Source organism: Rattus norvegicus, chromosome 6 (genome assembly GCF_036323735.1).
Source record: "Rattus norvegicus strain BN/NHsdMcwi chromosome 6, GRCr8, whole genome shotgun sequence".
Lineage (NCBI taxonomy): Eukaryota > Metazoa > Chordata > Mammalia > Rodentia > Muridae > Rattus > Rattus norvegicus.
In genome coordinates this window covers 47,402,685-47,427,356 of record NC_086024.1, presented here as the reverse complement: position 1 = coordinate 47,427,356, position 24,672 = coordinate 47,402,685, and the positions used below count along the sequence as shown (strand labels likewise).

Below are 24,672 nucleotides of genomic sequence, written 5' to 3'. Positions count from 1 at the left end.
GGAGGAGCAGAAAGCTGGAAAGGAAGAGAACTGCTTCTGTCAGAACAAAGAGACCAAAGGACCAAGTGTGACCTTAGCACACTGTAAAGCAATTCTAGTCAGCACTCAGTAACATAATGGCTTGTATTAGTCAGTACTTAGTAACATAATGGCTCCTTCACTTACGGTGCACAGTATGGAAAAAATTGAAAATATTTTCACTGCTAGACAGAACCTCTCCCAGGAGCACCCGCTGGGCTCTGGTCTTCCTATTCGTCTAGAACACAGCTTCCTTGTTACTTCCTCATTACTGTCTCTGCTCCCTGCACCCTGCTCTGCTTCTCTCACTTCTCCTTACTCTTCCCTCCTCCTCACACACATCCCACTTGACCTTCTGCTCCTGATGCCTGTGCCTCTCTGGGAATATCCCCACAGAAAACGTGGTGCAGGTCTATGACCCTAGCCCTCGGGATGCTGCTGAGGCAGGGGAATCTCTTGAGCCCTGGGGTTGAAGGCCAGCCTGAGCAACATGAGAGAAAGAAAAAGTGTGGTGTGTAGTGTGTGCTCCTGTGTCATGGGAAACCAAACTTAAGGTGTCAGTAGGACAGCGGGATGCCAGCTTTCCATACAGATGCACTTTGGCTAGTAATTACTGTGTAGACAAGGCTGGCCTCGAACTCAGAGATCCTCCTGCCTCTGTCTCCAGACTGCTGGGATCAAAGGCGTGCACCACCAGGCCCAGCCCCCATTCTTACTCTCCTACCATTGTCTTCTGGGACTGCTTTCATTCTTCTTGTCAATTCTGAATAACTTAACTTCTCCCTGTACTTTGCTGATGCTTCCCCTTCAAAATAAACCAGCTCCTTGAGTAGGTGGCCCTTCCTCTGGCCCAGCTCGATCAACACTGTCTGAACGAGTGTGCTAAAGCACCATGAAAACTGACACAGAATAAATACCTGCCAACTCAGGTTACTGTGCCTAGGGGCTCCCTCATCAAGGCCAAGCGTGTTCAGTTCTTCAAAGCTGAAGTTCAGGGTGTATGGAGTCTGGCTGGAAAGCTCCGTGAGGGGCAGCTCAGTGTGAGAAGAGCGGCGAGCAGACTCTCCATGAGGAACTGGGGCACTGGAGTTTTCATTGAGAAAACGAGGGTCTTCAGGGACCACCTGGCTTTCCACACTTCTCATTTCTAAGACCTTAGGAGAAGAAGAATCATCATGTGCATTGCCAACCCATTACAGAGGCTTCTGAGAGCACTAATGGTAAAGTACAGTACAGTTATTGTAATAGGGCCAAGAACGCACTTCTCACTTCGACAGTCCAGTGACTTTATGCCACATCTTACCTTAAGCCTATTAACAATGCTAAGAGAAGTTCCAGCATTCCAGTGTACAACTTTTAAAACTTAAAAACCAAGATTCAACTGGAGTATGTAAAGGAGCCCAGAGCTAAAGCAGGGAGAATACAGTGATGGAGATGCTGACCTCAGTACAGAACCAGTTCTACTCCAAACCAGCCACAAGTGGATAGTCACCCCACTCAGAGAGGGTGGGGTGGGGAAGCTCAGTCTTCAAGAGATTCTGGGTAAACCAATTTGACAAGATTTCTGAAGACAGGCCAGGGTGATCAGACTTCACCGGGGAGTGGATGGAGGACAACAGGGAACCAGAGGAGAGCAAGGGTGAGCTCGTGTTGGAGCTGGGCCCTTTCTACAGTGGCCGCTGTGTATTGCTGCTTAACACAGAGCACTGGGCAAGGACAGACACTGAAGGTGGAAGCCTAGAGGGCCTGGAGTGGCCCACCTGGGACTGGCCAAGGAGAGCATGCTTTGTTAAATGAAAGCATGGGAAACCCGTGAATTGCCTCTTCCTCAGAAAGGACAAGATTCCACATGCTGTTGTGACTATTCCCCATAATACTGGGTTGAATCCAAGTTTACACTCAATGAAAAACAAGTTACACACACAAAATGCAAAGCTTTTTAAAATTAATATGGGGAATGTCACTTTGGCCAGTGCTTCTTAGTTCCCGGGTCCTAAATGCTGCAGATGACTTTCCCCAGGAGGATAAAGTACTGTGGCATGGCGATGCTGCAAAAGCCTTACCATGCTTCTGAAGAGATGCCAGTCTCCAAAGTTCATAGCCATCTCTTTCTTCAGCTCATCAATGTTACACTGAGACAATACCCGGCCATTTATGTTCGCCTGTGTGAAAATGAAAACGAAATCTAGAGTGTTCTGAATCACTAGTGATTATAGGTCTGCTTCCATCCATCTGCAGAGTGGCTGCCCTCACAGCGGCCACCTCTCTCCATGCAATATAATGAGTCACGTATCCCAGCCACACAGACTGCTCGACATTTTCTTAAGTGTCAAGCACTTCAGTGAGACAAACGGCGCTTTAAGACCAACCAGACTCTCACAGGTTTTCCCCTGCTCGGCCCTGAGCAGCACCAAAACCATTACCTTTCCTGTTATAATCTGAGGAGATATGAAGATGCCAAGCGCTGGAAGCAGCGATGGTTTCTAGGCTCGTGAGTGATTTCTAACTGCCGAAGATCTAAATGAAGTGAGCCCAATGAACCAATCCACTTCGAATGGACACGGAATGTCCAGCCAGGATCTTCCCAGACCATTAAGATTATGATAAAAATGTGCTTTCAACCTTTTGGGCCCCTGTAATTTTAGCTGCACTTAAATGAGAAACAGTAGCATAATTACAGGGTGTCCTTCTGATTTTATGAAAATAATGTCTGACTGCTAACTGGTAAAGCTAGGTAGCACTGTGTCTGGGATTGGTAAGATGCTCCATTTCTAAGTTAATTCAAAGGAACAAGCATGCAGAGCCCATGCATGGTGGACTAGGAGCTGACCTTCCTGACATCTGCCAGTTGCCTGGAGGAGAGGGGCTGGTGGGCAGTAAGGAGGTGCTGACGCAGACAGGCAGGGACAGGCATGGATTAGCTCTGTAAGAAAATGGGCGTGTGCTAAACTGCTGCCCAAATGCAGGCTTAAGTCAATACAATCATACGTGAGGTGCACATAATTCCTTAAAGAACATAAGCAGCAGAGGCTCCTATCAGTAACTGTGGTGTGGAAGCTCAGGTTAGAAGAAAAGTCTGTAACTGCACTCAGTTAACTTTACATAGGCAATGTCTCTCTTGTACCTCCTAGCAAGGGAGAATCAACTTCAGGGTAACTCTAGAACTATAAAAGTTGGAAGAAAAAACCTTCATAGATGCTTCAGCCTTGCAAGCCCAATCTATATGGTTCTTCAAACATGACAAAATCATAAATTGTACAGATACAAAATGACAACTTATGGGAAATGAGGCTCACTCTGTAATTACTACGAAGCCACACAGACACATACCACAGGCCAGGCAGCCTTCCCCACATTGCTTGGGACCAAAACTGCTTCCAAGGACAGCGCTTCCCACTAAGGAAGGGATATTCATTTGAATTTTACTTACTGAGCATGCAGCACAAAGTCTAACATCCAAAACAGCATCTGACTTGTGCTGATCTCCGTGCTCAAAAGTTTCCCACGGCAGAGGTTTCAGATAGGGCTGTGCACTGTGCATGGTTGAAGGTAATGGACAGCCCCATGCAGCCGGCCAATGCTCTCGGCTCCGTGAGCTGTTCCATTTCTCACCATGCTATTTTGTTTTTACTTATTTTAGACACTGGTTAAGTAAAACTGTAATCCAGCTACTCTTTCTTTAATCTACTCATAGAGTTGAAAAAAGAGCAAGTGTAGTTCTAAAAAGGGAAGTTCCCATTTCACTGAGAGGTGTCGCACTGCGGTAGCTCAGAGTCAAGACGTAGTAAAGACATGCTGCCCGCCTCCCGCACTCTCAGTCCTTTCCAAACCTCAGATGTAAATGCGCGTCACCTTTTTGATTGTTGTGCAGTACTGAGGCATCATGCTCTGGTCCAGCCCTTCTATCTGTCTCAGTTTCTCACATACGACATCCACGGTCATTGAACTCAGTAACAGTGAGCTGCCTGTGGCAGGGACGGTTGCCTAGATAAGTCAAGGGAAATATGAGTAGCATTAATATGAAATGTTTGAGGTCATGTGACAGGAAAATTCATTAAATTATACTGCTGAAATAAAGGAAACACAGCCAATGCATATAGAATTTAAGAAAAATTCTCTTAAGTAGATTCAGCCATCTGACATGTAAGGAGTAGCATTTACTGCAGTAGAGACAGCCTGACCCAAATGTGGACCAGACCTACGCCAAGTCCTCAAATGATTACACTGTAAGAAATAAGGGCACTACTCTTAATAAGAGGTGGAGAACTTAAGGGATAAAAAAGAAGAAAATTATAGACACTTAGAGAATACAAAGACCTGTTTAAAAGTAATTTCCAAGTGTCTATATCAAACAATCTTAAACATTCTATGCACTACCTTGGTAGTCTTTTAGAAGTATCCAAGAAATCTAAATTTTCCTCTCTAGACCCTACAACAGTCATATGATCTAATCTACAAAAGCCTGTTTTCATTTAAAAAGGAAATCAAAACAATAAATCTAGCTTATTTAGACTAACACTTTCGAAGAGGGTCTCACTGTGTCTGGCTCTGTGTGCTTCTCTTAAGTCCCAAAAGTGCACATGCAGGTCTGGGAAGGATGGCTTAGGGCTTCCAGAATGAGTTATCTAGAAAGTGGTGCATTCGGACTGAAGCCAAGCTACAGGTTTTATGTAAATGACCCTTTTTCTTTGCTCCAACTATTTTTAGACAAGGTTATGGAAGCTATAGCCATGATAAAGAGAAGTCAACTGACATACAAGATAAAGAGAACAGCATTATAATCTGCCCTGTTTGGCCTTCATGAGAGAAATAAGATTTATCACCTCCTTAAGAATATATGAATTTGGCTGGGAGTGGTGGCTCATGCCTTTAATCCTAGCACTCAGGAAGCAGAGGCAGGTGAACCACTCTTAGTTCAAAGCCATCTGCATAGTGAGTTCCTGGACTGCCAGGTGGGGAAAAGGATAATTAAATATTTCAAGTATGTTCTACTGACTCTGGTGTCAGGAGACTGTAAACTATCCTATGGTTTAAAAACACCCATGAAGCACAGTTAATAACTTATTTGTAATATGAAAAAATATTAATTGTACTACCTCAGAAATACATACATATGCATTATGTGTATACATATGTGTCTGTGTTTGTGTGCATACACGCATGTGTGTATATATGTACATGTTGCATGCACATGTGTGTATGCATGTGTGTGAGTGTGTATGCATCTATGTAAACTAGGCTAACCTTGAACTTACAGAGATAGGCTGGTCTCTGCCTCCCAAGTGCTGGGACTAAAGGCATGTACCACCATGCTCAGCCTTAAAACTAAATACTTAAGTAAATGAATTAGGAAGAAGACACTTTTCCTTATAGAATTCCAACTAATACACATGGCAGAGAGAAAGAGAAATTCCCCACCAGGCAAACACCATCTCTACAGCAGTCGTATTATAAACTTCATCAGTGGCCAACAATTACTGGGCAAAAGCCAAGCAAGTCGAACAGGACATTGCAGAGTTTCAGATATCTACCGCAAGAATGTATTAGTTAAAAAGGAAGAAAGAACGCTGTAAAGTATTGACACCTAGCAGAGGCCACCTCAACAGGGAGTTACGATCACGTCCGACTCCTATTTGTAAGTCTTTATCAAGCAACAAGTTACCAATTTGAAAACCATGTATGTTCCAATAATTTCTTTGAATGAAGGAGAAATGTGAATCGCTTTCCAAGCCTTTTCTAAAGTAATAATATATACTGAAGTTACTTTTAAATTAAATGGATCTTATAGACAAATAATAAATTTTTAATTGAAGTATCATAAAAGAAGAATATGCAAATTTATTAAGTTGCTAAATTCTTAAAAGAAACTAAGTATATTGTTTTGAGAGGAAACAAAGAATTCAAAGGCTAATCCTTTAACATTTATATGCTGTCTTCCTTGAAATCCACTTGTATAATCCAGAACAGATCACTTCAGTAAACTGGTTTTCTATGTCATAATTTATTTCTTTATCTTTCTTGCTTGGAGAACTCAACGCAGCACACGTTAGCTTGTTTAAATGGAAGCTTCGAAACGCATCTTAGTCAGAATTCCTCCAATCCAAGCAAAGCTATGAAAACACTAGTTACCTGAGGTGGCGGACCTGCTTTCCGGTGTCAGTAGATTAACAGTACACTCTGAAATACCGTATCGTCAGTCAATTTATTAGAGAAGCTAAAAATCTGATTAGTCAGCAGTGAGTGCCATGCAGGGGCTGAAAGCAGCTATGGAAAGGAACCCAAGACAGAGAATGAGGTAGAGCTATAGACAGCCCAGCAGGAAGGAGCCCATGACCATCTAACACCTAGTAAGGCAAGTGAGGTTTCACCTGGAGTTTCTGTACCTGTCTCTGTTTGTTAAACCCAGAGTCACACGGCTTTAAGGAAGGAATAAAACAGAGTGAAGGCCATGAGTATGAAATAAATCATCAAAGCACACACATCACATAGATATACAGAGCCCTTGCCAAGCCTCTTATTTCCCCTCAACTCTGAACAAACCTTAGTATCAGGAGCACGGAGCAAGGAACACACATGCATGGAACTGTTTTTTTAGTAGATACTTAGAAATTTTAAATTACACTCTTAAAACTTATTTTTTTCATTAAAAAATCATGCATGATTTAACAATAAAACTAGGTAAATCATCCTTTCCCATGAAAAGCCAATATTCTTTCTATATAAGGTTAAAATTGTCAAGGCATTTACAAGGCTTAATTGTGTAGACTACCTTACAGGACAGTTAGTGGTGAGAAACCATCTTTAAACATGTTACTTCACTGACTACGCTGATTCTGACGGACACCTCAATCGCCTGTTCAAAAGGAATGTCTTGAAATCTTCGTTCTCTTGCAGCTCAATAAATTAGAAATGTTTTTTTAAAAAGTCACATTCTTTGACTGACATACTGTAAAACTTTAAGAATTCTATTTCAAAGCAACAACCATTGTTGTTAATTATTCTTCTTACTTATTTAAAAAATCAGCAGCAAACAGTTTTAAGTACTTCAAGCAGTCTACCAATGACTGGCAAATTTAAACAGTCAACTGAACATGTTATTTTAGTGACAAGGGGCAGGGGTCACTAGGCTCACCTCAGACGTCTGTCTGTGAGCATGACCAGTGTCCGCAATCCACAGTGGGAACCTCTTCCACTTTCTACTATCAAACTCAGTACAGAGAAGTTTCTAGAAGACAACTACACACACACTCGTCCACTGGGATGTGCACAGGTATCAGACGAGTGCAGAGAAGTGGTTTACTCTAAGATGTCCCCGAACAAGAAGCACGAGCTGTTAATTAGCTGGACACGCAACCTGACCCTTCCTCCTCCTGTCCTGTGTGTCAGGCTGCTGGAGAAATAATTCTGTCAAAACTGATGACTAAGGCTCAACATTGTAGTTTAAGGACTTTGCATTAAAAAGGGCCGGGGAACAAGTACTAACATGTTTGTCTGCTTTGTAACCTTAAAAAATGTGTTAAATTTTATTTCTTTGTATGTGTATGGATGTTTTGACTGCATCTGTCTATGTATACATTAATGCAGTGTCCATGGAGACCAGAGGAGGACAGTGGATGCCCTGGGACTGGTGTTACAAGTGGAGCAGCCATATGTGGCTGGCTGGAACTTGAACCTTGGTCCTCCAGAGAAGCAGTCACCATCTCGCCACCCACTCCCACACACTTTTTAACTTCCAACTATACCTAGGACTTCAACATTACTATAATATCAACTATAAAAATATTGTAATTAGGGGCTGGGGATTTAGCTCATTGGTAGAGCGCTTACCTAGGAAGCGCAAGGCCCTGGGTTCGGTCCCCAGCTCCGAAAAAAAGAACCAAAAAAAGAAAAAATTGTAATCCATTTACTTGAAATTCAGAGAAAAAATTGAACTGAAACCTGACGTAAAGACTTCCATGCAGAAAGTAAATACATTTTTGGCTCTATTTCAATAAAGGAGGGGGGACCCTAGCACTCCCCCTAGTTCAAGTAGAATAATGAAAATGCACTTCTTCAGTACTATGGAAGATGGTATAGTAGTTGACACTACTGCAGGTCTCTGAGGGTGATGGGCGCATGTGTCACCCAGTCTAAAGAAGGAGTGTGGAGCCTGAACCCTTACCTGCATCATCTGCTTTCTTGTCCAGCTCCTCTCCTGAGCAAACAAGAGACAGCTTGGTTTGGATGTCTGTTGCCTTGAGCACAGTTTACAAGCTCCAAAAGCAGCGATGGAGATAAAGCACCTTCAGAAGCAATAGCTTTTTATGCTTTACTGCCTGAGCTGGAGCCTGCCTAGGAAAAGCTCGGACCAGCGTGTGTAATGCTGCTATTAAATCAACAGTTTTCGCCAATCTCTAAACCCAGTAGTAAGAACACACTGGAAATTGTGAAATGATTTTAATATTGCCTATGCAATCTTGAAATTTCTTTGCAATTAAACTTGATAGTAAATACTGTCGTGTGTTTTCAATGATGTACAGAAGTGATCTCCTGGAGGTCAAGACAGAGACACTGGTGAGCCCTTGGAGGCCTGGGAACCTACAGGCTGTGAGGACAGGATGTCTTCTGTTTTGTCTCCCTCTTTATCCCACTAGATAGGGCCTTCACATGCTCAGTAAATATGCTGGGACAATGAGTGCTCCCTTAGTACCAGCCAGGGGTATATACTTCTAAGTCAGTGAAGACAACAGATAAAAATTTAAAAAGATGAAGAAATGCTATGGTTTTCCTTCCTTTGGGGGAAAAGTGTCTGCCAATGAAATGCAGTCCTTACCACGAGTTAGCAAACCCGAAGATGCTCTCCAGAGCCTCTCTGCATCCCTAGCAGAATGGCACTCAGGAGACCTAGACCAAGACTGGCCCTCATAAGGTCCTTCCTACCCTGGGAGCATCAGGAGATTCGCTTTGCCACTAGAGCTGACTGACTCCTGAGCAATATGGAGTTAGGGAACCAATGCCCCAAAGTCAGAAATCTGGATAGAGCTCTGGGCTCCCTAAAACTCTTGCTAGTAGCTTGCTTCTAAGCAGAAGTCTAGCAGAGAACAGTGGGTCAGCCCTTATTTTTCATGCTACATGTATTATACAGAAGGTCTCACCTTTGTATGCAGTTTCCTAGGAAGATAATCTTCCCATACTCCCACAGCATTTTAAGCTAACTCATGAAGCAGCAGGAAATGGCTACAGCAGCCAGTTAGGGCCTTATACTGTGCCTCAACTGCATTTACATTTCTTTCACTGTGAGTCTGACATGCAATGGTCTTGGTGTTCATAAACATGGATATATTTTAATTATTTAGAACTGATTTTGTGTGTGTGTGTGTGTGTGTGTGTGTGTGTATTAGGATAGTGAATACTTTTATTATATATTTTATGCATTTATGACAAACCATTTTTTCTTACTTTTTTGGTATTTCTAGACAATGCCTTCTAAGAGTGTTTTGTGAATTATGTATATCTTTTTCCTCAGAGCAATTCACATCTATGTGGAACCACACAGTGCAAACCTATGTGGAGGGCAGAGGACACGCTGGTGAGAACTCCTCTGAGAGTAGTATAATCCTCCAGAAAAGCTTCACATTCCCTAACATAGTCATGAGCCTCCTAGCACTTCAGTCAACCTATGAGAGACTATGCTAATGGCAGTCCACTCTAATGACGGTGTACCTGCCTTGGTTTGTGTAAGTGCACTCCACGTTCACAGGACTGCCTATGCGATTTCCAGATCATACCTGTCCTTAAGAGATGTACGGGCATTTTCAAAACCTCAAAACTCATCTAAATTATGCCTCTTGCACCTAAGAAACATCAATAAATGAAACACCTGTGCTTACGTAAACTGTGAGCATGTACACTGCTTTGCACTGCTAGCAATTCTGCCCAACTGAAGCAGTTTGAGTTCTGAGTCTTTAAGGATCTGGGTATTCTTAGTAAGTAATAATGTACCTAAACATGCTAAGTGTTAGTCATATCTAAATCAGACCAAAGACACTGGCCTGCCTTTTCAGGACGGTAAAGCACAGAATCAGGGTAGCGTCTGCAAGGGTGGGGACTACAAAGGCTGCAGTCTGTTCACACTCTGGGAATGGGCAAGGCAGACCACAGGGATGGCTGCATTCTGTCTCCCTCCCTGCTACCCTGCTCCTGTAACCTGGTGTGAGCCCCTATATCTCGCTTGTTCCATGGAGGCTAGACCAGACGTCAAGATCTCAGCTGTGCCTACAGAAACATCAGAAGAAAAGGGAGCTGCTCACCCTGCTCTTACAAACTGAAGTACAGATTAAACTTCAAGTGTGAAAAAGGAGTTCTCTAATTTCAGACAAGGACAGATTAGTCCTTTCCAACTCTAACACTCTGGGGGCATATCTCAGATCTAATATGATCTTCACTTTCACAAGATCTGGCATGCATATTCTCCCAGCCATAAAATTACAGGGAGCAAAACCAGCATAGGGCTTGTATTTCAAGCCCCTACTTTGTGAAACACTCAAATATTTATCTATAATTTACCTGCTAGTTTGGCTGTATTTTGTAGGCTATGATCTCCATAATGTTAGTGTGAGAAAACTTATTATTTCCATCCATAAAGATCTGCTTTCCAAAAGTTTGTCAAAAATTTCTTGTGGTAAAAATAGACAAGCTCATCTATATTTTGCAAAGACCACAGTCGGTTAACTTGGCCTCACTTCCCCTCTATGTTATCATGGGTCTGTAGTAATACCACATTTTGTTCTGAAACATTCATTTAGCTACTGGCTTACGTGTAAGTGGCCCTTCTCATCAGGCTATGCAGGGTATGCTGGCCAATAACCAGCCCTGCTCTCCCAGTTGGGGCTGAGCAGTTTTCAGCACAAAGGGCCACCGACTCTCCCATTGGCTGCTGGTTCAACTAGTAGTGTGGTGGTTTGAATAAGAATGGCACCATAGGCTCATATATTGGAATGCTTGGACACTAGGGAGTAGCACTATTAGGTGTCACCTTGTAGGAGGTGTGACCTTATTAGAAGTGTGTCACAGGGAGCTAGACTTTGAGATTTCAAATGCTCAACCCAGGCCTAATGTCTGTCTCTCTTCTGTCTCTCTGTCTCTCTATCTCTCTGTCTCTGTCTCTCCCCCCCCCCGCGCCCCCCAGCCTGCCGATCTAGATATACAACTCTTAGCTCCTTCTCCAGCACCATGATTACCCGCACACCACTGTGCTTCCCACCATGATGACACTGGACTAAACCTCTGAACCTATAGGCCAGCCCCAATTAAATGTTTCCTTTATAAGCATTGTTGTGGTCATGGTATCTCTGCACATCAAGCAGGTTCTTCATTTTCCACCACTGCTTTCATTGGCTTTAAACAAATGTCGGCTTGCTTTTCCTAAGTCTTCTACAGGACACAAGTTAAAAACTGTTGTCACTGTTAATTTCTTAGAAGCACAGGCAGCATGGTGAGCATTTGTTATCCACTCTACCAACTACGAACTACTTTTTAGTGCTAAGAACAAGAGGTGCGTTATCTTATGACACAGACAGTGCTCCATGTGAGTCCTATTTGTTGAGCTTCTTTATGTCCTATTATTGAGCTTCTAAGCATGGCTCAGGAACTGCATTATTCCCCTTGCTCAAAAAAACTTATTTTAAACCTTGTAGAATGCTCTCCTTAATGGACCCAAAAAACCAACAGACTGACAGGTTTTAATTACAGTGTTTGCCTATACTGTGTACATGGGAAGAGCTGCTATTTCCATATTTCTGTACCATCAGAGGCATAAATCTTGCACAGTATCTGATTTTCATCAGAAATTCACTGAGTACTTTTAGTCCCTAGAACTGAATTGCACACATAACCCTGTAGTAAAGGCTCTCTGAATAAACTGAAAGTCACTTTTGCATACAGTGGTGATGCTTCATGGGCCACAGAGTCCCTCAGTATCCAAACAGGACCGCTGTGATTCAGTGTGCCTGTCATTTGTAAATAACTGAATTATCCCAGCAGTTCAGCTACAATGCTAATGACTTAAGAATCAACTCCTTAATGAAAACAACAAAATGGTTTCTTTTTTGTCTCTTAACTAGATTAATTCAAAGGAAATTAAGGTTTAAAAATATACCACCTATTTAAATGTATGTGTTAAGTTAAATGTTCTTCATAAACTAGAGATGTATTACCTCGGCCTGAAATTCTCCACTGCTTAGAACATTTTAGGATTAGATCAGAGAGGCCATGTTTACATGTGATAACATATTCTGAACATAACATACAAGCTGGACTCCTCAACTGTATACTGACTGACTAAAGTAAGACATCATGGCTGCTCCCCACAGGCATTTCCTGTGAAATATAAGGTGTGGAAGGATTATTACTTCAGTGGCTTCCTCTACAATCTGTTGTGTGTTTATATATAGTTAAACGCAGCTTCCTTTAGATGCTGAACCCGCACTAGGTCTGTCCAGACGTTATTCTCATCAGTAACGTAAATAGTGCTGTGGTGGAGAAACCTGAAGCAAGGGTGAAGGGCTAGGGACGTGCTGATTTGCAGCACCCAGCTCTCCTGTCCTCTAGTGTCAACAGTGCTGTGTGATTCTTTCAAAGCTATTCTACACGAATCATACCAAGTACAGACTGTAAAAACCAGTTAGAAAGGTAAACACTAAGGAAAAGTCCGCCTGAATACGTGTGTGACTCCTGGAAGCAGCTCTCCCTTACCGAAGAAAGCAAGCCCCTCCCACACCCCTGAGAAGGGGAGATGCAGGAGGAAACATTAGCTGTGGAATGATTCATGAGCTGCAATTATTAGTGCTTGGCTACTCTATACTGTCCATCACACCATGAGTGAGTTAGTGCCAAATGCGTTAGGACGTCATTACTGCTGCAGAAGCAACCAGACACTGTGTTCCACGCCACAGGACTACTCCATTACCCGCGAGGAGTCTGTGGGTGAGGGAAGGCCCTCAGCGGCATCCTCCGTGATTACTTCCTAGCAACATAAAACAGGAGAGTGGGCGACAGGGCAGGATGAGCGACATGGACGATGAATGAGCACAATGCTAAGGTAACACAGGTAAGTCTGAATCCCAGGGGGACTGAAATCCCCCTCCACCACTTTAAAACATAGTTTAAATTACGTTAACAGGAAACTTGTTTTTTATAGTTACTTTAAGTTTGTCATAAGGAGCCCCTAATATACTTTGCACAGATGTGTTTTGTTTTGGATTATTTTATTCAATGGTATGCTTAAACAGTCTCACTCTGTGGACTCCCTGCTGCAGTCTGAAATGCTCTTCTTGTACTGCACTCTATCCTCTAAGCTGTAATGCTAATGTAACACATAGAGAGATAACATAGAAGACCTTTAAAAAGACACTAGAAATTAGCAGTTATAAAGATCTAGCTTTTAAAGTTTTGGTAGCAAACACTGCATTACAAGCCAGAGATCTCTGGTTGTAAAAACTCAACATTTAGATGGCTAGTCTTTCATAGATATTTACCAGAAGTGAAAACATACATTTTATATTTGTAATAGCTTGTTTTTCAAAATTATAAAGTTAAGTTGTATTCTTTTACTCCAGAAAGGAAAATTAAAAAAGCTTTTAATGGTATCCATGTTCTTTTATGAGATTAATATTTTAGTTACCCCCTTTATATACTTACTAGGCCATTGTTCTGATCTCTGGGCAAACTCGTTTTTACTGATGAACGTGAGATGAGATGTTGGGAACCGCCAGGGTAATACCTTGGCGTGTAAAGGTATGGGGCAAAGAATGGCTATGGAGAAACATGTAACAAAAAAAGGGCATGAACAATTACAGAAATCCAAGTGTAATGAGATTCATCAAGTGAAACTAACCAACACACTCCAAAGTTCAAAAGCAAGTGACAACACATAAGGCTCGTGCACCCTCTGGCCTTGAGATCCAGACCAGAGTTAGGACAATGACACTGTCTCCTTCATCAGATACAGGCTTAAAACACAGCTTGAGTTTTGTACCTTGTGACTTAACACAAACATTTGTTTTATATTTAACATCTTAACAAGTTTGCTGTACATGATTTGTATGTATTGACTAACAAATTCTTCTTTAAAGCAGACTAGAATGTTATTAGAATACCCTGCCTTACAAAAAAAAAGTTATTAAGGCCCAAAACTGCCCTGGTCATTTGGGAAGAACCAGCAGTGTTTCCAGGGACAGCCTCGCTGGGGGCCCTGGAGCTCAGCTGTGTCCCAGCACACTGGAGTGCGCTCTGCACTCTAAGATAGACAGCCTGCTCTCTACGCAAGACTGGACTTCCACATTCACAGTTCAGATTATATGGACTGGGAACATAATGGTCATTAGGGCTTCACTGCACTGAGGTGGCCGCGTCTCTCTTCTTTGCTCTTGACACTTTAAGAGAATAGAATTACTATGACTTTTAACAGTATGACTAATACCATTAAACAATAACAGAAACACTAAACCTAAAAACAAGAGAAATTTTAATGTCTTAAAAATAATTACTTTAAAAGTATATTACATTATTGCTCTTAAAATAAATGCATGTAAGATGCCAGCAGAGATGATTTTGCACATCCTTTTTTCAAATCAATGCATTTTCACACCTTTAATTAGTATTAATTGAGCCACCTTATGTAAAATTGCAGCAGATTTTAAGACTAGTGACTGCAGATCTGTATTCTGCACCACCTACCTACCACATAGTTAATTTTGACAGAGAACAAACATTCTCATAAATGCTATTGGCTATTCTTGTGTTGTCTTGTCCACACAGAAAACTGGATCACATTTTTTAAGGCTCTACAAACAGCAAAACTAATTATCACTATAGATATTTAAAAAATAAAAATTTAATTTAAATTCCCAATTCCTTCTTTGCCACATTTATACAAAACTCTTTGTTGTCAGATCATTTGGATAAAGTCCTGCAGTCAGTCATCCTCTACAAATATTAGCCTGTGTTTTCCTCAAGTTACACTAACCAAGGAGAAAAGAAGGATTAAAACTTACAGTAGATTTTACAAGTATGATTCCACAAGGCATACTACAGTCATGATCTGTTTCCACCAGGAGATGATCAGGGTCATTACATGACCAGGGTCATTAAGGTGAGAACAGGCGCTTCAAACAACTACATCCAGCATGGTTTGGGTACCACTGAAACTGTGCTTTTATTTTTTAGTTAGGAAACTGTGTATTAAGCAAAGAATTACATATGACTAAAGATACTTGAAATTAAAATGGCTTTTCATGGAATTAACTGGCAATAACCTTTAATCCTTCAAGTAGTAAGGGCCCATTATTATTTCACATTTGTCTAAGAACCACGAATGACTCTAGGAATTTATCACTGTTATAAATGAGATATAAATTGCTATAACAAAACATACCAAAGGAACCATGTTGTCATAGTATTTCCTTTGTCAAGAAAATGAAAGCCAATATTCTTATATTCACACTCTTTAGAACTCCAGAACACGCTAAAATCCAAGACTCGGATTTTAAAAAAATCATACACTTGTACATTTAAGCCAAATCATAGTTCCAAACCAGTGCCAGAGTCCACAGACAGAGGAATCCTGGTGCTCTCGGAAGCACCACTGTAAAGCCATGGTGCTGGCTCCTACTTACCCTGTTGTAGAAGGGGTGCTGGGGTCCGGACAAGCCGCTGTAGTAACTGCTGTGGGGCTGTGGGGACACAACCCCGCCTGGGAACGGCCCGTTGAAAGATGCTGAAGAGCAGACAGATGCAGGCTGACTGTACCCAGAAGGTGGCCGAGGAGGGCCTTCGTGCAGAGGGAGCGGGGGATAGGCCAGGCCTCCTATGTTGATCTGCTCTCTTGCAGCTCGGACATCTGAAAATTCCATCACAACCCAGAAAGCAGAGAAGAGCAGGACATGAGTGATGAGTGCTGTGGCCAGCTACTAAGCAAGGACACACTTTCACAACTGCTAGTGACCCCAGCTGAGTTTCAGTGAGTTGACAGGACATCTTCTCTAGTCCACAGACTAAGTAAAAAAAAAAAAAAGTCCAATTGATGTATATAAAAGAGGTTTTTTCTTCGCCCTTGAATAGTTACCATACTTCGATTCTTTCTTCAGTCACCAAACACTGTAATTTTTGACTCTTTAAAGATATATTTGTGTTATGCTAACCAAAGGCTCAGATTTGTCAGCTAAACTGTGGCCTACAAACTGAGACAAGCCAGCCTCTCCACACAGAACACACAGCCACAGAAGCATCAGCCTCAGAGTAAACACTGAGAAAAAGGACTTGGAGGAGTTTGGAGTTTGTGTTGTTACAGATAACTACATATTTATGGGCTTCCTTAGTAGATGTATATATCACATAATGCTCAAACTGAGGAAATGGACATATGCCTTTGTCACCTCAACACTCTTCATTTGTCTGCAACGAGACTGGCTGAAATGGCCTCTTCTGAGGATTCTGAAGCTCTCTCTCATTAAGTCGTAGCTAACCGTAACCATCTGCTGTGTAAGGAGAGTCAGGAACTACCCTACCCAAGTGTAGCTCTGTGCCCACTCCTTGTCCTCCTCTCTACCACCCTCAGCGTCCACACATGGGCCAAAGCGGTGTGCGCTTGTGAAGCCATTACACTCTATGGGACTAATTGAAGGTGATCCCTCCATAACTCCCGAAAGCTCAATTATGGTCTGATGAGCAGTATCACATGAAGCCCTTGTGTTTCAACACAGCAGTACATGCTCCAGTGCACACCGGCCTCTCAATGGCCTCTCTAAAACCCAAATGCAAACCAGATCTGGTAGCTTGGGCTCTAAAACCAGAATGCAAAAAAAAAAAAAAGTTTAAGGCCAGTTTGGGCAATTTGACAAGACCCTGTCTCAAAATAAAAGTAAAAAGGGGTAAAGGGGTGAGGCCATCTTCAGTGACAGAGTGTTTGCCTAGCATGCCCAAGGCCCTGGGCTGAATCCCCAGCATGGCCATAAAATAAATTAACCCTTAACAGTTATATTTAAGTCCTGGCTTATAAATTATGTTAAAAACCTAAAATGAAGGTGAGGGGCTTTTTTTGTTTTGTTTTCTGCTTAATTTGGAGGTCCCTATTAGAACAGAAGATTACAACACTGGCATCTGAACGTCAAGACTCTCTGTGAAAGAACAGAAGTTCAATGTCCCAAAGGGAGAAGTTGGTGAGCAAGGATCAGACACAGTGGAGTAAATAACTACTATCTCAGTGCCCCACACCTGGGGTCAACAGCCCAGTCCCACTCTAACTGAGTCCTCTGCCGATGCTCCGTTCAGATTTCTTGAATTTTCATAGAGCAAGATAAATTAGATAGCTAGGTTAGAAACAGGAAATTCTGCTGGCATGGTGGCACATGACTGTAATCCCAGCATGCCAGATGCCAAGGCAGGAAGACAACAGCGGCTCTGGGTCCAACCTCAACTCAAAACTAAAGGCAAAAAAATAAAAACAAAAGCAAACAACAACAACAGAAGGAAGGAAGGAAGGGAGGGAGGAAGGAAGGAAGGAAGGAAGGAAGGAAGGAAGGAGGAGGAAGAGGGAGGGAGGAGGAAGGAAGGAGGAAGGGAAGGAAGGAGGAAGGAGGAGGGAGGAGGAAGGAGGAGGGAGGAGGAAGGAGGAGGGAGGAGGGAGGAAGGAGGGAAGGAAGGGAGGGAGGAAGGAGGAAGGAGGAGGGAGGAGGGAGGAGGGAGGAGGGAGGAAGGAGGAGGGAGGAGGGAGGAAGGAGGAGGGAGGAAGGAGGAAGGAAGAAGGAGGAAGGAAGAAGGAGGAAGAAGGAAGGAGGAAGGAGGAGGGAAGAAGGAGGAAGGAGGAAGGGGGAGGGAGGAAGGAGGAGGGAGGAAGGAGGAAGGAGGAAGGAGGAAGGAGGAAGGAGGAAGGGAAGGAAGGAAGGAGGAAGGAGGAGGGAGGAAGGAGGAAGGAGGAAGGAGGAAGGAAGAAGGAGGAAGGAGGAAGGAGGAGGGAGGAGGGAGGAAGGAGGGAGGAGGGAGGAGACAAGCAGTGGCACTGCGGCACCCACCTGCGATGATCTCCCGAAGTTTGGGATCCAGGTTTACTGTGCACGGCAAAAAGGTCTTTACATCTCGAGCCACGAGAACTGGAGTCCTTGAAGACAAGAAGACTTCAAAGTTTCTTATATCTCCATCAATTTCAAGAAGCGGCTCAACATCTTTAGTTGTTGGGATATTCTTCGATATTCTTCAAAAAGAAAGAGATGAAAACCCCATTAGTGTTGCTCTCAGAGTCAAATTCTTCACTCTTAAACCTCGATGCTTCTGTCCACAAGGAGCACATTATACACCTGGCTCTCAGTTTAAAAATATTTTTCAGATAAGAAACCTAAAAGAGGAAAAAAATTAATAATACAGTTCCAAACAACTAAGGTGACAACGAGGAAGTCAGAACATCACTGATTTTGTCCAAGAGCAGGGTGTGGACCAGGGAGACAAAGAGAAGGGAACTCACACACTAGATACAGCCAGCGGCTCCCTCAGCTGACGAGAGCTGGCTATGAGAACGGTTGCGCCCACATCACACAGTGAGCGAGAGACTGGTTCTGAGACCTAGGCTTTTCAATGTGACACCAGCACTCATTTTTTTTTTTTTGCAGGAAAAAAAATTTTTTAATAAATCACACAAACTAAAAGTGTCAGCACAGTATTTTCTTTATAAAAAGCTATTTTCTATTGTTAGTAATATATGCTTATTGTACAATAGATATGATAAAACACAGAAGGTAGCCTGGAAAGGATAAGATTTGGTCAATCAAATATAGTAATATATTTGTATTCTTTTATTGTGTGTCCGTGTGTGTGTGTGTGTGTGTGTGTGTGTGTGTGTGTGTGTGTTTGATTTCACACAATAAGCAATTTTGGATCAATCAGAAATTCTCAAATATAAAAATAAGTGAATTTTAGTCATTAAAAGCACTTAATAGACACTGTTACAATGATCAATATGAAACTGTCTTGAAAGGAGACAAATGACCAAAATGTTCAAATTCCCGGGTTCTCCCTAAACACCATGGAGTAAGTAATCTGATCTGAGAAACATGAGAGTAAGGGAATGGAAACTACAATGGAGAAGCTCAAATAGACAGACAGGAAAATCGGGAGAAGCCCCAGTGTCCACTGACTGACAGGTAGAATGGACGGAGGCCGATACCACAGAATACAAGAAAAGGGAATGAACTAAGTTGAACTTGACAGGGGCAAATCTCATCATAAATTATGTTAAGTAAAGAATCTGGCCAATGTGCAGGAAGCAGATCACAGTTCCCATGAAAATGGGGGGTGGGGTGGGGTGGGGTGTGGGTAGGGGGAGTGACAGAGGATTACAAAGAACCTGCAAGAAACCTGCCCGGGTGGTGGGGACAGTCACTTCTGACTGTGAGGACAGCTCCTCGGATCTAGGCAACACTATCTGTGAAACTGTACGGCCTCAGCACAGTGGTTCCCTTACGGTAACTGCACCTCTGGAAGCTCTTCTAAAGCCTGGCGCTTGTTCTCCTCACAGCACTCGCCTATTACTTAAGAACACGTGCTCTTGCGTTGCACTAAGGCTCCATTTTAGGGAAAAGAACATTTTCCTGCTCTTTCCAAGCTGAGATGGAACCCTAAGATTAGCAACAGCTGCATCTTTTCTTTGGGATCAGCACTTTATTGCTGAGACCCAGAACTTGGCTGGTAGCCAGATATTAAAAGTCATCCGAGGGAAAATCCAGAGAACAAAATTAGCAAACAAGGAAAGAATGGGGTGCTCGTGAGAAAACAAGGCAAGCAATTCGTCTGTGGATTTCACAAAGTCCTGCTGCAGACCCACACATGCACAAAGCAGAAAGTTCTTTAAGATACGATTACTTTCAATACGGTAAAACAGCACTCGAACCGATTATTAAATACATTTAAGGTGTAATGAAAACCTGGAAAACAATCATGTGGTATCATTTGCAAAGGTAGAAAACATACTAGAAATGGAAGTTAAAAAGGCAGTTCATTTTTCAGGAGTGTGACAGAAAAAGAGGAGGCTAGGAAGATTAGATAAAAACACACAGCTGACAAGTCACATGAAACAAATTAACCGGATTCTAATGCCAGCATCGCTTTCAGCCTGAATGCGAACAGTGTTCTCAGCGTGGCGAACAATGCGGCTGTTCACAAGCCAAACGTCTACTGCTGCTTTCCAGATTGGAGTCTCTACTCTAACCTTTTGAGCTCAATGCATTAAGCCCTTCTGTTAAAAGAGACGTTTATGTAAATGATAATCTTTTGGCAGTGGGCCATCAAAATCATATGGGCTTTTATTTTTCAGATATTTTCTCCAAAGGTTAGCATTTAAAGAATTTAAATAACTTCACTTTTCAATTAAGAGCGAATTTAAATTTTCAGCACTAGGACTCATGTGAACTAAAGTTGCCAGCAGTTAAATGGCCCACAGAAAGCATTTTTTACAGTATCAGGCATCACTGAGCTCCCAGGAAGTTTAAGTGCAGTTTCTTTTGATGCCGCTAATCGAACACTTGTTAATGCCAACATCCATGTAAGCTAAAGCATTTTGATTACAAATGACAGGGCTTTATTATAGAAGATACAAACAAATTACTTGGCAGAATTTACATAAGCCATTCATGTCAATTCCATTCAAAGTAAGGCTCAAAATTAAGGGGAAAAATTTCCTATCTTAAAGTATAAGCAGGTCCATAATGTATAACTTATGAGAAGAACATTGTATTTTTGCTGAAGCTGGTTGTCTAATAATGTGATTATCCGATAGGCATTAAAATTAGATTTACCACACTACCTCACCCCTCATTTTTTACTCACTGATGATCAAGCCCAGGGCTTCATGAACGCTAGGCAATCCAATGTCTTTATAAACTCTTGCCTGCCTTGGAACTGTGTTACACCTGAGACACACGTAACTTCCAGAAGACCCTCACATTACTAAAGACAAAAAGCCCACCCATTCAGTTCTGGGGACGTACTTTAGAGAAAGGGCTCTTGCTTAGCGTCCAAACAGCCCCACGTTCAATCACCAGCAATGAAGGAAAAAACAACAAAAGCCAGATCAGAAACAAAGGATGCAACGCAACTTGTCTCTAAAATAATTCTAATAATATATAATAGGTGCATGTGCCTGAATGTGGATATACATGCACACGAGAGCAGAAAACCATGGCAGCCAGAAGCATTGGAGTTCTCAAACTAGAGGTGCCGTATGTGTACTCAGGACTATACTTGAGTCCTCTGGCGTTCAGTAAGTGCTCTTACCTGCTGAGCCATCTCTCTAGCCCCATCAAACTCATTTTTATGACCACTTGTTATCTGTTCAAGACAACCAAAACCCTAGACACTCCCCCTCCTGTCTTCACCCATCTAATCCGCAGTCCTCCTTTGTATTCAGCACAACCCTCTTACTTAGGGAAGCCTACCCGAAGGACAGCTCACACCCCTCTATGACAACACACCTAAAGTCCTCACACTCTCCTGCATGCCATCCATATATCTACTAGTGCAAGTGCCGTCTTCATCCTCCTCCTTCTCCTCCAGACTGTCGTTTCCATCAATGCTGGGAACAAGTTCAGCTTTGATCCCTAGTACAGCTCCAGTGCCTAGCACTTTGTCACAGCACGGGTGCTTAATAAATATCTGCCAAGTGAAGACACACACAGACAGACACACGCACATGTTCTTCCTAAATAAGTCTATCCCTTCAGAATAAAATAATTTAAATTTTACCCTTTTTTAAAACAAAGATTCATTTATTTATTATATATAAGTACACTGTCACTGTCTTCACACCAGAAGAGGGCATCAGATCCCATTACAGATGGTCATGAGCCACCATGTGGTTGCTGGGAATTGAACTCAGGACCTCTGGAAGAGGAGTCAGTGCTCTTAACCACTGAGCCATCTCTTCAGACCAATTTTACCCTTTCTGATACTGACAAAATTTTGTGCTTGAAAAAGAATAAGTGAGGGACTACAGAGAGTTCCCCACAACCACATGGTGGTTCACAACCATCTGAAATGAGATCTGATGTTCTCTTCTGGTGGTCTGAAGACAGCAGCAGTATAGTCATATACATAAATAAATCTTTAAAAAGTAGGTGGAGCATGTTGATGACTTTTGTCTGCATCGTGAGATAAGGATGAGCGTGGGAATCTATTGTCTAAGAACTGTATTGAACAGACTTGGCACTCATGCCCCAAGTGACATGCCTAAGTAGCTGTAGTTGTCTGGATTTACTCTGTTCGATTGCCTTGTGTGTGTTCTTGATCGTTCTGCCACTCTGTAGCTTGTGTGAGCTTTGAAATGGGGGCCTTCAGATTCTGGTTTTCTTCAAAAAATATTGTCCTTTCTGCACACGAAAGTTACTGGGATTTTTCAAAGATTTTTACATTGGCTCTGATGGGAACATTTGATAGACCCGATATCCCAGTTCTTTAATTTCCTTGTTCATGGACACTGAGTGTCCTCCCATTTATTTCATCTCTCTTAGCAATGTTGGCTTTTAATGAACATTCTTTAACTGCCTTGGTTAAATGAAACAATATCCTTTCAGATTATCGACATCATGAGAACAGAAGCACAAGTGATCTTTCTGCTGATCTGTATCCTGAACACTGTTGGGCTTATTGATTCTGGAAGTTCCTGTAGACTTTTGGGATACTCTCTATACAGTATCACAGTATCTGTAATTAGAGATAGTTTTACAACTACTATATAATTTGAGTCCTTTTATTTTTCTTGTCTTGTTACTCTGGCTGGAACACCAGTTGGTACAATAGAAATAATTTACTGTTCCAACCAAATATTATGTTTTTAAATCAACTTATCTATTTCTTTATTATTTAAACATATGAATGTGTTGTCTGTGTGCATGTATGTGCATTGCACACACACTTGGTGTCGAGAGAGGCATTAGATCTCCTGGACTTGGAATGGTTGGTTGTGAAGTACCGTGCTGGGAGCTGAGCCTGCCTCTGCATGAACAGCAAGTGCTGTTAACCACCGAGCTACTTCTCCAGCCCCTCAGACACTGCTCCTCACCATAAACACTGAAGTCAGTCTAAGCCAGCAAGCATATAATTCTAATGTTCACTAATGTGAAGCACACCTGACTGTCCCCACGTGACATATGAGTGCCTAATTATCTTGTCACCTGGCAAAGGCCACTGCTACTTTAGTCTTTTGAGTGTGTGATCCAGGTGAAGGTGCCACCTGCCCCTGCCCCTGCCCCTGCCCCTGCCCCTGCCCCTGCCTCTGCCTCTGATCCTAAAACAGGCTGACTTTAGCCAGTGTTTTTGTTCGCTTTCTGAGTGGATGTGGAGATGAAGCATTGCTAGCACAGCCTGTCCAGATACAGAGCTTAAGTTTGAGGTTTTTTAAAGACCAGATTTCTCTGTGTAGCCCTGGCTGTCCTGGAACTCACTCTGCAGACCAGGCTGTCCTTGAACTCAGAGATCCACCTGCCTCTGCCTCCTGAGTGCTGGGATTAAAGATGTACATCACTGCAGTCTGTCTTTTAAATGGAAGAAATAATGTAATAGAATACTGTTCTGTGTTAGATTTTGGCACACTAAGCATTACCAACACAAAGAGTTCTACTAACAAGGCCTCCTGACTTTGTACCTGTGTTTTGTCAGAACTGATGTAAGAATAGAGTCGTGTGAGGAAAATCTGAGTACTTGTGAGAAAACTCCAAGAAACCAATACAAGAATCTTGTGAGCTCAGTTTCTTCAAAAGTACAGAACTGCTTTTGGATTATGCTTTCAATTCCTCCCAAGTGTAGCAGATAGAGTAAGTTTACCTCAGAGAATTCATTACGACTAGCTATTGCTATTTGTCTGTATAGCTCCATGGAAACATTTTGCCACACACAGCTTGCTCTTGTAATTGGATGAGTACTAATTGTCTGGGGCTCTGAGTAACGTTAGCTATTCCATGAGACTTCAGTCTGCCTCCTTTATCAGCTCCGTTCTTCCAGGTCCCTTTAACTACCTTTAGAGCAGTTACCAGTTTCAGATCCTGGGACACAATATCTCTTCTTCCTCATCTATACAAGTATATTCTTTCACTATTTCCTAAAATATAAGCCATTTCTTGCTCATAAGGTTATATAAGAATGCACGCTCCTACCATAGCCTGTGTCTAAACATGAGTGCCATGGTCAGAGTAAAAGCTGTTTTGTGGCCCGAGCGACAGGATCATGGTAGAGAAGCAGGACTGAGCTTCAGTAAGTACACACTACACTGTTGGTGACTCCCTAAGAACAAAGGTTTCCAATCAATCCTATAAGTTTCTAGGTAAGACTAGAGGAGCACTATATCGTCATCAAAAAGGAAGATTAAAAACTGGCAACATTAGCCTCTACTTACAATGACAAGTTTTCTTGGTATAAAACTAACTAGAGATGCTTTAATGAGCCTGAGATTCCAATCTTAATACATAACTATAGTAAAAAATATTAAAAATGATGTCCCTGGATGAAAGACACACACAGCCTTTGTTTTTAGACATGCCTTAGGCAGCACAGTAGCTGGGCCCCCCCTCCATGCTGCGAGAATCTGCTTTCCTATCGATAACCTGAGCTATCATGTACTGTTAACTGCGTTCCATCTGC

The 24,672-nt window shown here is 42.3% G+C and overlaps 1 protein-coding gene across 36 annotated transcripts in view; it reads right to left on the bottom strand.

Moving 5' to 3' along the window:
- Window positions 1-24,672, bottom strand: part of Kidins220 (kinase D-interacting substrate 220) — an 88,810-nt gene that overhangs the window by 8,243 nt on the left and 55,895 nt on the right. For 6 of the 36 annotated variants that reach the window (XM_017593983.3, XM_063261419.1, XM_063261423.1 and 3 more), the window contains 5 exons: window positions 18,066-18,244; window positions 15,672-15,895; window positions 3,871-4,002; window positions 2,082-2,180; window positions 936-1,172 (listed from right to left, as the gene is read on the bottom strand). In XM_017593983.3, coding sequence (XP_017449472.1) covers window positions 936-1,172; window positions 2,082-2,180; window positions 3,871-4,002; window positions 15,672-15,895; window positions 18,066-18,244 — 871 coding nt within the window. Of the gene's footprint in view, window positions 1-935; window positions 1,173-2,081; window positions 2,181-3,870; window positions 4,003-6,386; window positions 6,435-8,179; window positions 8,213-12,964; window positions 13,022-13,695; window positions 13,810-15,671; window positions 15,896-18,065; window positions 18,245-24,672 lie in introns of all 36 variants that reach the window. The other 30 variants (XM_063261414.1, XM_063261405.1, NM_053795.2 and 27 more) reach the window with 11 other exon arrangements.